Source organism: Mesocricetus auratus, unplaced genomic scaffold, assembly GCF_017639785.1.
Source record: "Mesocricetus auratus isolate SY011 unplaced genomic scaffold, BCM_Maur_2.0 Super-Scaffold_2245, whole genome shotgun sequence".
Lineage (NCBI taxonomy): Eukaryota > Metazoa > Chordata > Mammalia > Rodentia > Cricetidae > Mesocricetus > Mesocricetus auratus.
The window spans coordinates 50,904,646-50,918,351 of record NW_024429180.1 but is presented as its reverse complement, the minus strand read 5'-3'; the positions used below and the strand labels follow the sequence as shown (position 1 = coordinate 50,918,351).

At 40.3% G+C, this 13,706-nt stretch overlaps 1 protein-coding gene across 5 annotated transcripts in view; it reads right to left on the bottom strand.

The window, feature by feature from the left end:
- Positions 1-13,706, bottom strand: part of Ppp3cc (protein phosphatase 3 catalytic subunit gamma) — a 70,177-nt gene that overhangs the window by 33,004 nt on the left and 23,467 nt on the right. For 4 of the 5 annotated variants that reach the window (XR_005873160.1, XR_001196532.3, XM_013114098.3 and 1 more), the window contains exons 2-4: positions 12,831-13,028; positions 12,139-12,263; positions 3,011-3,122 (exon numbers count right to left, since the gene is read on the bottom strand). Coding sequence is in view for 3 of the 5 variants with exons in the window: in XM_013114098.3 (XP_012969552.1) it covers positions 3,011-3,122; positions 12,139-12,263; positions 12,831-13,028 (435 nt within the window). In the remaining 2 variants the exon portion in view is untranslated. The remainder of the gene's footprint in view (positions 1-3,010; positions 3,123-12,138; positions 12,264-12,830; positions 13,029-13,706) is intronic. The other variant, XM_013114101.3, reaches the window with a different exon arrangement.

Genomic DNA, 13,706 nt, shown 5'->3' with positions numbered 1-13,706 from the left:
TGGAGGTCAGAGGACAGCTCTCAAGGAATCCATTCTGCTTCCTGGGCACTGAACTCAGGTCACCAGGCTCAGGAGCAAGTGCGCAACCATCTCACTGGCCCCGCAGTCATTCTTAACCAACAGCATACAGCAGAGTTACTAGGAGTGCTTCAAAAACATACTTATGAGCCAGTGAGATGGCTGAGGGGACACACTGAATTCAACCCTCGAGACTCACACAGGGAGGGAATCGACTCAAGGGCCTCTCCACACAAGCCAGGACATGCTCACCCCACATACACACACAAAATAAAAACAAGTGTTAAAAAATATTTACTTATAGCCGGGCAGTGGTGGCGCACGCCTTTAATCCCAGCACTCGGGAGGCAGAGGCAGGTGGATCTCTGTGAGTTTGAGACTAGCCTGGTCTACAAGAGCTAGTTCCAGGACAGCCTTCAAAGCCACAGAGAAACCCTGTCTCGAACCCCCCCAGATGTATTTATGGTGTTGAGGTCAGGGTCTTTCACGTGTTCTACCATTGAAGCATCCCCCAGCCTTAAAACACAAAGACAAAAATGACAACAGCAGCCTCCAGGAGCCAGAAGTGGCGGCATACATCTAGTGGAGAGGCTACAGGACCTATGAGGTTTGAGGACAGCCTTGTCTCTCTAGGGAGTTTGAGGCAAGGACTACGTAGCAGGATCACACCTTTAAGAAAACAAAACAGCCGGGCAGTGGTGGCGCATGCCTTTAATCCTAGCACTAGGAAGAAAGAGGCAGGCCGATCTCTGTGAGTTCGAGGCCGGGCTGGACTGAGAGCCTCCAAAACAATACAGAGAAACCCTGTCTCGTAAAACAAAACAAAACAAGGGGCTGGAGAGATGGCTCAGAGGTTAAGAGCATTAACTGCTCTTCCAGAGGTCCTGAGTTCAATTCCCAGCAACCACATAGTGGCTCACAGTCATCTAAAATGAGATAGGGTGCCCTCTTCTAGTGTGCATGCAAACATGCAGACAGAACACTGTATACATAACAAATCTTTAAAAAGAAAACAAAACAAATAAAAAACCCTTCAGATACTTGGTCCCCAATCAAGTAATTTTAAAATTAGCAGCTTCAAAAAAAAAAATCACAAGAGTAGTACATAATGGTGACAAAAAGATAATTCAAATAGTACTAGAGAGTAAAATAAGACCTTCTGACCCAGCAAAAACCACAGAAGTAAACCCTGATGCCAATTTCTTCTGCACATAGTGTGCGCCATCAGCAAATGGTTTCTCTCAGCTAACAGCCTCTGAACATCTCTCTAGATAGCGCATATAGATCCCTTAATATTTAAACAGTGGTCTAGCATTGCTTTAAAAATATTTTGGGGGCTAGAAAGATAACTCAGCAGGTAAAGTACTTGTGTAAGCCTAAGGACCTGAGTTTAATCATAGGAACCCACATAAAGGTAGAAGGAAAGATTGGACTCCACAAAAATACTCTTCTGACAGCTACACTCCCAGGCCCCATCTCTAATACTAACATAATATATTTAATTGGCCTTTTATTGACAATTATCTTTTATTGTTATAATCAACACTGAAATGAACATCCTCAAAAAACATCTGCTGGGTGGTGGTGGCACACGCCTTTAATCCCAGCACTTGGGAGGCAGAGACAGGTGGATCTCTATGAGTTTGAGGCCAGCCTGGTCTACAGAGTTGCGGGACAGATAAGGCTACATAGAGAAACCCTGTCTTGAACTCCCATCCCATAAAAGCAGCAAGTATCTTACTGGTTTTCATCCATCCACCTATGTTGGGCAAACTGTAACACGACTCCCGTGACTTCCACTTGGTATAATGAGTCTGTGGAAACTCTGCCTACGATGAGCCTCTCACTGTTACACTTCACTGGATGGTAAAGGGGAGATTCTCCTGGATGGACATGGCCTAAGCACACAGACCTTTAGAGAGCAGAGGTTTCCTCCATAAGTCAGAGACTCATGCAGGCTGGGCCAGAAGAAAGCCAACATCTACACTAGGAACTACCTATGGGAACAGTGTGTCAAAAGCCTGGAAGCAGTCTAGCTGGAAAAATAAAGAGCAAGGGCTCAAAACAACTAGTGACCTCACAGGAAGACTCTCACAATCCTCACAATCCCATGACCTCAGCTGAGCAAAGCGTACGAGAATCCAGACTTCTGCCCATGCTAAATGTGACATGACACATGTGTGAGCTCACTAAACTCCTGACAGAGCTTTAGCAGCAGTGTGCAGGCTGCAGGACACACTTTGACAAGTCAAAATTCTGAGGGAATGTGGACCTGCAATCTTCACAAATATTGCAAAGTTGTTGTCTAAACACTTGACAACACTCAAAAAACTCCCAAGAGTAAATCTAATTTCCTGGTCAGTATCTGATGGTGTGTTTATTTCAGTTAAGTTTCTAGGGCTGGAATGATCCGAAGATCCTTTAATTGCAACAGACTTTAGTGTCTGATCAAATTTTTGGTTTCTTTGTGTTTTGTTTTTTGAGAGAGGGTTTCATGTAGCCCAAACTGACCTTGAATTCACCATGTAGCCAAGGCTGGCCTTGAATTCCTAATCCTCTTGTGTTGGGATTACAGACATGACCACTAAACCTGGCTTACTACTTCTTTTAATAACTCTGACCTTTCCTTTCAGGCTCTCTTGAGAGGAAGGCTGCCATTATAACCACCCCCATGCCCAATACAGAACACTACTGGCAACAAGACTCAATATGACATATGGAGACCAATCTATCAGTAAAGTGATGCATGGACGATGAATAAGCAGTGCAGGAGTACCTAAGTTTTCGTTTTCTTCTAGGCAGAGTCTTACTCTATAGCCCAAGCTGGCTTCAAGCTTTCGGTGGATCTTCTGCTTCAGCCTTCCACATAATGGAGTTTCAGGCAAGAGCCACCAAACCTGACTTAATTTTCTTTTTCATTTTGAAGGTATGATCTTAACTGAGCATGGCAGCACATGAGATAACTAAACATCCCCTAAAGATGTATACTTACATTCCTGTTTGAAGGTGAAGTACTCTGTAAGATGCCTGCATTCATGATTTCCTCGAAGCAGAAACAATGTTTTAGGATGGTTAATCTTTAAACTCCATAAATACAGCACACACTAGGAGACACAATTAAAGGATAACGTTCTTCATGACCGTGACAATACATAAAGACGATTTAACTAAATCAAAATGATGTACTATATGGTATATCTCACTGTAAGCCCCCCAAATTGAAAAATGTAATCTTCTAGTTTTTGCATGTTACCCTTAAATTTGATGGAATAAATAGCCTTACATAAAAACTCTCCCAAGTATCTATATACTGAGAACTCTCTGGGCAAAGCTATTCACATACATATTATAGTCCTAAAATCTGCATCATTATATTATAATGGAAAAACATTAGAACCAGAAACAAGGCAAGCATATTAACTATCTGATGCTGTTCAATGTTACAATAGAGGTGTTAGCCAATATAATTAGACAAATGAAATCAAGTAAAAGCTTCAGAATGGGTGAAAGAAAAATTAAAAGTATCATTATGTGCAGAAGATATAATTTTATAACTGAAAAAACAACCCCAGAAAAACCAATAATAAAAGCAGCCTAAATAGAAGGATTTAGTCAAACAGGATATAAAATCAATACATACATGAACAAGCTTTTATATAAAAGTATGAAATAGGGACCAAGGTATAAAAGTTACATTTAGAACGGCAACAAAAAGCTAGCGGTACAGCTCAGTTGGTAGAGTGTCTGCTTAGCACACACAAGGTTCTGCATTCTAACCCCAGCACCCACACACAAAACATAATGTCCCACACCCATAACACTAGCACTTGAGAGGCGGAAGCAGAAGAATCTGTAAGGAACCAGTAGGTCCAGGTCAACCTTGGCTACACAGTAAGTTGAAGCAGCTTAGGCTACGTGACACACTGATTCAAAAATCAAAAGCACAATGTTCTGAGCCACACATGGTAGTATAGGCCTGTCATCTCTGTACTCAGGCAAAAGAATAATGGATTCAATGCTAGGTTAGACTACATAAGGAGTTCTAGACCAGCCTGGTGACATAATAAAAACTAAGCTCATTCAAAATAAAATAAAGAACCTGTGTCCTACCAGATGCTACAGTACACCAGTGATTTATCACAGTCCAGAGACAGATGCAAGCTCATATGAACATCTGTACACAACGAAGGTGGCATCTCAAGTCACCACGTGAAAGCTGTGCATGGCAGCTCATGCCTGGAATCCCAGTGCTGAGTAGGCTAAAGCAGGAGGACTGCCTTGAATTGGAGGCTAGCCTGTGCTACAGTATAAAATCTTGTCTCATAAAAACGGAAAAAAATGAAATGTAAGATCACTGGGGTAACTATTTTAAAAACATAAAGTTAGCTCTAATGTTACATAGCACCTAACAAGTGACTAATGAACAAGTGATCTAAGAATTGAAAAGAAGTTCTAGAAGGATGCATGGCTGAAGCAGAGAAATTTTAATGATAAGAGATCCAAAGGCAAGAAAAGATAGATGTATTTCACTATGTAAAAAGGAAGGTTCAGTGGGGCTGGAAAGATGGCAGTAAAAGCACTCATTGCTCTTCCAGAGGACCTGGGCTAAGTTCCCAGCACCCATAGGGTGATTGACAACCATCTGTAACTCCAGTTATAGGTTATCTGTTGCCCTCTTCTGACCTCTGGGTACCAGGCACATACATGGTGCACACATATGCATGCTGGTCAACATTAATATACATAAAATAAATAGACCTGAAACAAGCAAAGAACTTGCATGGTAAAGAGAATGCAGCAAAAACTAGCAAAACTACATTATTTACCTAACTCTTGACCCATTTTTAAGTCATGTATTTCCACCAATATGAAAATACATACACATGCTACAGCATTGTCAAAGCACAATATTGGCAATAACTTATAACATGAAAAATAAAAACCCAGAAACTGATATTGGGGTTCAAGCTTCAAGCTGAAGATCAGAAAAGCAAAGCAGTCAGTCACTAGCTCTTACCTCTATCTCAGGTTTAAAGGGCTTTCCTCTCCTCAGCGTGGCTGGAGAATAAATCTCCCCACCAAGCCTCAGACTACAATCCTGTCTCCACCAAGCCTCAGACTGCAATCCTGTCTCCACCACGTCTCAGACTGCAATCCTGTCTCCACCAAGTCTCAGACTGCAATCCTGTCTCCACCAAGCCTCAGACTACAATCCTGTCTCCACCAAGCCTCAGACTGCAATCCTGTCTCCACCACGTCTCAGACTGCAATCCTGTCTTCACCAAGTCTCAGATTGCAATCCTGTCTCCACCAAGTCTCAGACTGCAATTGCAGACTGCTGCCTCTTCCTTTTATACCTCTCAAATCCTGGAATTTAAAGACGTATGATCCCAAGTGCCGAGATCACCTTTGTGTGAGCTGTTTCTCTTTAGGAGTGGATCAATTTCATGTAGCTCAGTGTGGCCTTGAACTAACAGAGATCCATTTGCTTGCCTCTTGAGTCCTGGGATTAAAGGTGTATGCCACCATCGCCTGGTTCAATGGCTAGCTAGTATGGCTGCTGGGATTAAAGGTGTGTATCACCATTGTCTGGCTCTATGCTTGTGGTTAGCTTTGCTTTCTGTGCCCACAGGCAAGCTTTAGTAAATCATAAATATTACTACAATAACCCCCACACACACTAAGCAACACCATGACACTATAAAAAAAAGAATGAGAAAGAACTGTGTAAACTGTTTTGTCTGTTACTGGTATCTCTTATCCATATTACAGATTGATTATCAAATTCCAAAATCTGAAATACTCCAAAATCTGAAACTGTGAGTGCCAACACAATACTCTAAGAGGTAACTTTGGAGTATTTCAGATTACTTTTGGATGAGGGATGCTCCACTGGTAAAGTCTATGCAAATGCTTTAATACCTGAAAACATCTGCAATAGGAAACACATCTGGTCTCAAGCATTCAGACACAAGGACTCAACTATACTATGATCCCTAACCGAGGTCTCTACATTGACTCATGCAGTCAGTTCACCACATTGTCAGAGTAATTGTTCCAAGATGCAAACATGGCTTTGCTATCCTCTCAAAGTCTCCCGAGCCAGAATATATTTATATGTAATTTTTAGTATTGTAAGTCCTTCTTTTTGGACAAAACAAACAAATCTGGGAGGTGGTGGTGCACTCTGGAGGCAGAGGCAGGAAGATCTCTATGAGTTTGAGGCCAGCCTGGTCTACAGAGCAGTTCCACAGCCTCCAAAGTTACAGAGAAACTTTGTTTTGCAAAACCAATAGATAAATAAATAAATAAATCTATTTAAGGAAAAGTCCAACATGCTATTAAAGATTGATTAAAGTAAAGTAAAGTAAAGTAAAATGGGTAAGAGAGCTTGCTGTGTAAATCTGGTGACTTGAGTTCAATTCTGAGAACTTATGTGGAAGGACATAACAAATGCCACAAAGTCATCCTCTGACCTCTATATGTGCACTATAGCATGCACACTCACTCACCTCATCCCCATACAGTAATATCTTTCTTAAAGATATATTCAACAAGACACTAACTTTAGCAATGTACAGAACAAATGGAAAATAAGCTTGTGCCATTTTCAGTACAGGGGTACATAATCTAACTAGCTGGGCTTAACTCAATGGGTTAAAGACTCTGCTGCCTACCCCAGCAACTAGAGTTCAATTCTTGGGACTCCTACAAGTTGTCCTTTGACCTCTATAGGCATGCATGTAAACACACACACACACACACACACACACACACACACAGGGAAATAACTACAAAGCCATTTGACATTCTCAACAAATGGTGGGGAGAAACAGATGTTTGGTGATGGTTTCAGCACTGTCAGAGAACCAGGTCCTCTCCTGCTACTCACATTCTGAGTCACCAAAGGTCTGCATTCACTCTTAGTCCCACCTCACAGTCCTCAGTCAGGACCACCCACCCTGGAAATGACAGGGTGGAATAGATGTCCAAAAGCTTTAACCTGCACCCACAGCACAGAAGGCAAACACAGAGGAAGCAGTAGTTCAAAGTCACCTTGGCTTCACAGTGAGTCAAGGCCAGTCTGGGCTTTCTGAGATTCTGCATCAAACAAAGTAAAACAACCTCAAAGTTTTAACTTTTCCAGAGCCTTTTCATAGAAAGATATGCATAAGACAGACAAGCAAACAGAAATAATAGTGCCAGAGAGCTGTCTATATGATAGTGGGCAGAAGAGGCCATGTTTCTCCTTAGGCTAACCAAAGGTAGCAGGAAATGGATTTGTCTTAACAAGTTCAGACCAATCAGAAGTTGCTCCCTGGCCTGGGATAAAAGTCTGTCTTTCTTAAGTCTGAAATTCCCCTTGCAATCCTAGTCCTTCTTTCTGGAACAAAACAGGGGTTTTGTTACTAACGAAGAAGGAGAGAAAGGTGCTAAGCAACTTTCTACAAGCGTATTTATCCAACACTAAAAATAAATTATGGTGTCTATGCCATTAATTATGCATTGTAGAAAAAATTAATGACAAAAAAGCTTTTAATATGACGTTGAATGGAAAAAGACTACAAAAGGAATACCCATGGTAGTCCTAATTTTCTTTTTAAAAATGCATACAAGGTACTGGACACTCAGGTCAGTAGTTAAGAGCCCTTACTTCTCTTGCAGAAGACTCAGATTCAGTTCCCAGTCTCCCTCCCAATGTTGGCTTATAGCCAACTCTAACTCTAGTCCCAGGGATCTGACTCCCTCTTCTGGCTTCTGTGTGCATTTGCACACACGTGGTACACATACATACATGCAGGTAAAATACCCATACTCATAAAATAAGTTAAATCTAAAAAGAAGGACTTACAATATTAAAAAGTACATATAAGATAAAAAGAGTACTGTTCAGTAGTACAGCAGATAGCCATAGTATGTGAGGGACTGGATTTCTTCTCCACCTCCAGAAGAAAAATGAAAAATAAAGACAGTGGCTAGAGAGACATTCAGCAGGTCAGAGTACATACTGCTCTTAGAGGAACTGAGTTCACTATTCGACTCCCTCATCTTGCTGCTCAAAACTGCCTCTAACTCTAGATCGAAGGAAATAGGAAACCTTCTTCTACCCCACAGGCACTTGTATACAAGTGGCATACTCTATCTCTTCCCCTCCCCATCCTTCTCCCCCCCATTAAATTTTTTTAAATAAATTAAAACATTTTAAGTTATGTGTTCATGTGCATCAGAGTATGGCATGTGTGTATGAGGTATCAGAATTCTTGGAGCTGGAGTTAACAGCAGTTGTGAGTACCTGCTGTGGGTGCTGGGAACAGAAACCAGGTCTTCTGCGAGAGGAGTGTAAGCTCTTAACCACTAAGCCATCTTTCTAGCCCCTAAAATGAAAATTGTAAAGACAGTGTCCTAACGATAAAATCCACAGGGTGGTTTATGCTTATACTCCCAGCACCTGGGATGTGGAGACGGGCACATCGGGAGGCCAAGGTTAGCTTTAGCATAACAAATTTGGACTTTGGCTACATAAGAAGCTATCTCTAAAAACTGTAAGGGGGTGGTGACGAGAGAGATGGCTCAGCAGTTAAGAGCATTTATAGTTCTTGTAGAGGACCTGGGTTTAGTTTCTATGACCCACAGATGGGGGTTCACATCCTCCTATAACACCAGCTCCAGGGATCTGATGCTATCTTCTGACCTCCTTGGGCACAAATACATTCAGGCAAAATATTTATACACATAAAATAAAAGTAAATAGATTCTTTTTTTTTTTTTTTTTTACGAGACAGGGTTTCTCTGTATTGTTTTGGAGACTGTTGGTCCAGCCTGGCCTCGAACTCACAAAAATCCGCCTGCCTCTGCCTCCCGAGTGCTGGGATTAAAGGTGTGCACTACCACCGCCTGGCTAGTAAATAGATTCTTAAAAACAAAAAGAATTAAATCACCACTGTACCTAAAACTTTCAATTCATTTATGTTTTTTTTAAAGTCAAGTTAAAAAACAAAACAAAACAAATAAAAGCTCTCTGTGAGTTTGAGGCCAGCCTGGTCTACAGAGCAAGTTCCAGGACAGCCTCCAAAACAATACAGAGAAACCCTGTCTCAAACCCCCAAAAAAAACCCAAATAAAAACTAAAATTTATTAATATTTATTTACTTAACAAACTGGGTGCCTATTATGCATCAGGAGACTAGGCTAGCTCTTTAAGACTTATCTTAATTTTAATTACGTGTGTATGTGTATGCCTATGTATAAGTACATGCACACAGGACAGGTGCCCAAACAAGAGTTATTTGGATCCTCTGGAGCTGGAGTAACAGGCAGTTGTGAGCTGCATGATATGTGTGTTGAGAACCAAACTTGGGTCCTCTGCAAGAACAGCGAATGCTTTTCCCCACTAAACCATCTTACTGGTCCCCTGGGAAGGTCTGAATACGAAGATTACTACTGCTAATTACAGGAATACTTTACTTACAGGAATACTTGTGTATACAGAAAGACCCATCTTTTGCTAGCTCTGCCAGAGACTATGACTCTATTCTTTCTGTGTGAACGTGGGAACGGAACGCAGGAACTCATTTAAGTGTTCTACTGCTGAGTGACACCCTCCCCCTGAATCTTAGTCCTGATTTCATCTCTACAGCCTGCTAGAAAGTCGGCACTCAGGAAATTATTGATAAAGGAGGGGAAAAACGTAACAAAATTTCCTGAAAATGGTATATAGGTACAAAGCTCATTGTGGATTTTAAAATGTAATTTAGTAATTGTATCAATGAATTGAAACTATTTTAAAACCAGGAACTAGAGCCAGAGTATGGCATATGCCTGTAATTCCAGCTATTTGGGAGGCTGAGGCAGAAATTCAAGACCACCTAGTCTACATAGAAAGTTCCAAGACAATCAAGACTACAAAGAGAAACCATATCGCAAAAGAAAGAAAAACCAACTTGGTGAACATAAATATACCTGCCTCCAAAGCAAAACAAAAGTCCAAGGGTTGGGGATATTGCTCAAGTAAAATTCAAACTTGGTTTAATTCCCAGAAGCTAAATAAAAATAAATCTTTAAAGTCTATTTTTAAATTATATAAGTGATAGTAATAAATAATTAGAAGATATTTTGTCACATTTAAGGTTTTATTTTTTCAATTGTGCGTTTATTTGTGTCTGTGTGCACATGAGACCAGCTGCTCATGGAGGCCAGAAACATCTCACCTTTCCTGGACTAAGAGTTAAAGATGATGGTGAGCCACAAGAAGATGTGGGTGCTAGGAATTGAACTCAGATCCTTTGCAAAAGCCGTCTGTGTTCTTAACAGCTGAGCTATCATCACTCCAGCTCTAATATTTATGTTTAATAAGTTGTTCTAGGGGATAGGGATGTAGCTCAGTTGATGGAGCATTTCCCTAGCATACACAAAGTCCAGGGTTTGATCTTCAGCACGACATAAACATCAAGGATCAGAGGGACACAGGAGGATCAGAAGTTCAAGGTCATTCTCAGTTTTATAGCAAGTTTAAGGCCAGCCTACGTCACATGAAACACTGCTTAAATAAAACAATGAATAAATAATTGAAAACATTCTGTATTCTTCCCTTTTGCCTCTTAAATCATTTTGTGCTAACAAACCCATAAAGAAATAAACCCAGTGTGACTTTTAACCACCCACCCTTTGGGCCACCACCTACTGAGACAATGTGCTGGTAATAGGGAAGGCTTTCAATGACAAAGTCTAGAAGCATGACCTCCACTCGTCTCAGTACCTAGTTAAGGACATTCATGAGTGCCAATAAGCAGGACAGGACACAGAAGTGAGGTGTACTTACTGTCTCAATCTATAGCATCAACCCTTGTCCTTCTCATTCTGACACTAAATGAATTTGAGGCAATAGCAGATAAAACTAAACTTTTTGGACTTAGAATGTCTACTCCTGCCCCTTTGCAGAGCTGAGAATTAAACTCAGGCCTTGTGCATGCTAGGCAAGCACTGTACCACTGAATTGCATCCCTAGCTCCCTACACTGCCATTTAATTCAAGAGGAAAATAAAAATATTTTGTTCTTCATTCTTCCTGGGACTTCAGAACTGACTCTTCTTTAAACACTGGGCAAAGCAGATGAGTTAATTTAAGAACAATGCTATGGGAAGAAGAAGAAAAACTTCTCTCTACCAGGAGCAAGCTAGTACAGTGACATTCTCATACTGTGAAGAGCACAGTCTAAAGACACCAAAAACACCATAGAATCTGTCATCTAGAGCTTTTTCTGAGACATATTACAAACTTGATTATGAAGACTTCCTCAAAAAGGTTTCCTTTACTTGTGAAGGTTATGGAGGTAAATCCACTGATAAAAGTCAAACATGAATGTTTTATAACTACATGGTATTCCAGTGTTTGAATTAGGTCCTAAAATTATCTTATGTTCACACACAAAAACATATATTTGTTTTAAATTCTACTCATGTTCTCTTCCTTCCTTCCTTTCTTTTTCTTTCTTCCTTCTTTTGAGACAGGGTTTCTCTGTAGCTTTGGAGTCTGTCCTGGAACTGGCTCTGTAGAGTAGGCTGGGCTCAAACTCATGGAGTTCCACCTGTCTCTGCCTCCTGAATGTTGGGATTAAAGGCATGTGCCACCACTGCCCAGCTCCCATCACTTATTTCTTAAAATATATAAAGAAACTGTCAGTTTTAATAACTCCACTTCATGTTTTGCCTTCCAACAAATGCTATTGTCTGTGATGTGCACAGGATCAGAAATCCTTCTGCAAAGGAGCTCCCTGATGCCGCATTCTCACAGGAAGTTAACCTTAAAGTCAACTGCAGTCTTACATTAAGGTTAGCTAATCCAGACACTGTTTAGAATGAAAAGCTATATGCCCAGACAGCATCTTCGAAAGACAAAAACTTAGCAGATACTTATTTTCAAAATTAGCTTAATACAGCCTTCCATAAGACAGGTTTTCTATGGGTTAAAAAAAGTTTTTTTTTTATTTTAAAAAATACTAAAACACTTCTCATTAGTTAAATTCCAACTGTAACAAAGTGGATAAATTCTGCCAGAGTTCAGATCTCAAATCTCTTCTATAAAGGAATGGAGAGCAGATCTTATTAGCCAGGTTAATTTTACCTCTATACTGAAATAGCCTCTGTCCACATAGTCACCCAGAAAGAGGTATCGAGTATTACTAGGTGATCCCCCAACTTCAAACAACTTCATCAGGTCAAAGAATTGTCCATGAATATCACCACACACTGGGTAAGAAAGACATGAGGTGAAAATTATAAATTAGAAGGAAAACAACATTAAAGCAACAGGGACCAAGTTTAACTTTTAATTTAATCACTTTGGCTTTTGACTGGACTTCTGTATAATTAGTTACCCAATCAGTACTAAACACCCCTACTAGCAATATGCAGTTAGTAGTGTACTTTAAAAAAAAATACTTATTTTTAAGTGTGCGTGCCTGCGCGCGCGCGCGCGTGTGTGTGTGTGTGTGTGTGTGTGTGTACATGAGTGTAGGTGTCCACAGAGGTCAGAGGTGTGGTATTCTCCCTATAGCCGAAGTTACAATGGTTGTGAACCACATAATACAGACATTTGGAACAAAAATCTGGTCCTCTGCAAGAGTAGTATGTGATCTTAACCACCAGGCTTGAGCCCCTAATGTTGTTTTTTAAGGAATAAAGTCTTTCTAACTAATCCCTAGATTGCTTCAAAATTCCTAGAAATATGTGTCACACTCATTTTTAGTTGGCTTTTTGTAGTCATTTTTCAAAATTAGTGCGTATCTAAGGTCACCATGGGAGTGCATGTCCTACCTGTGATTGGAGCGTCCACTTCCAGCATAGTCTTCTCCTGCCTTAGGATGGCAGCCCCGTCATTGATGATCTTTAAGGCCACCTCCTCTTCCACCCGGCCTTCTTTGACCAAATGGTTTTTCAAAACATCCATTTTAGGTTTCCCATTCTCAAATACTTCCTTCAAAGTTAGCCGTTGGGTTGGAGGAAAGGGGACAGCTAAAAAGACAAAAAATAATGTAAAATTCTTAAAGACACAGATAACAATCACAAATGTACTTTTTAAAATAAACTAAACCTAATAAGCAATCATAACCTCATAGTATTAAAATAATGTGAAAAATTCTAATACATTGTGTATCAGAATTGGTAATTCTAATTTTAGAAAGTCACAGTTCAAGTCATATCCCAAGTCTGCACATTCATGTCATATACACACATGCAAACCAAATGAATGAATGCAATAAATATGTGTGTTTTGATGAAGGAGATGACTAAAGATGTAGTTCAGCTGATGGAGTACTTCCCTTGAATTGTCAAAGCCCTGGGTTCAATCCCCAGTATCACATAAAACAGGCTTGGTGGCTCTCACTTGTAATCCCATCCATCACCTGGAACGTAGAGGCGGTTGGCACAGAAGTTCCTCAGATACAAAGAAAGTTCAAAGCTAAATTAGGGCAATATAAGGCCCTGTAGTCATTTAGTATTCATTTTCAATGTTTGTCCTAACATAACTTTCAACTATCACGCAAAACCTTTAGGCTGCATTAATTTATCAGGCTGTTGGCTTCCACCAACCCCAAAGCTAAGAATTTCATTAAGACAACATCTAAGACCTACAACTTTGTTATAAACTCCTAACTTGATGCCTTGATTTTTTACTGTTTTCTTTTGCAA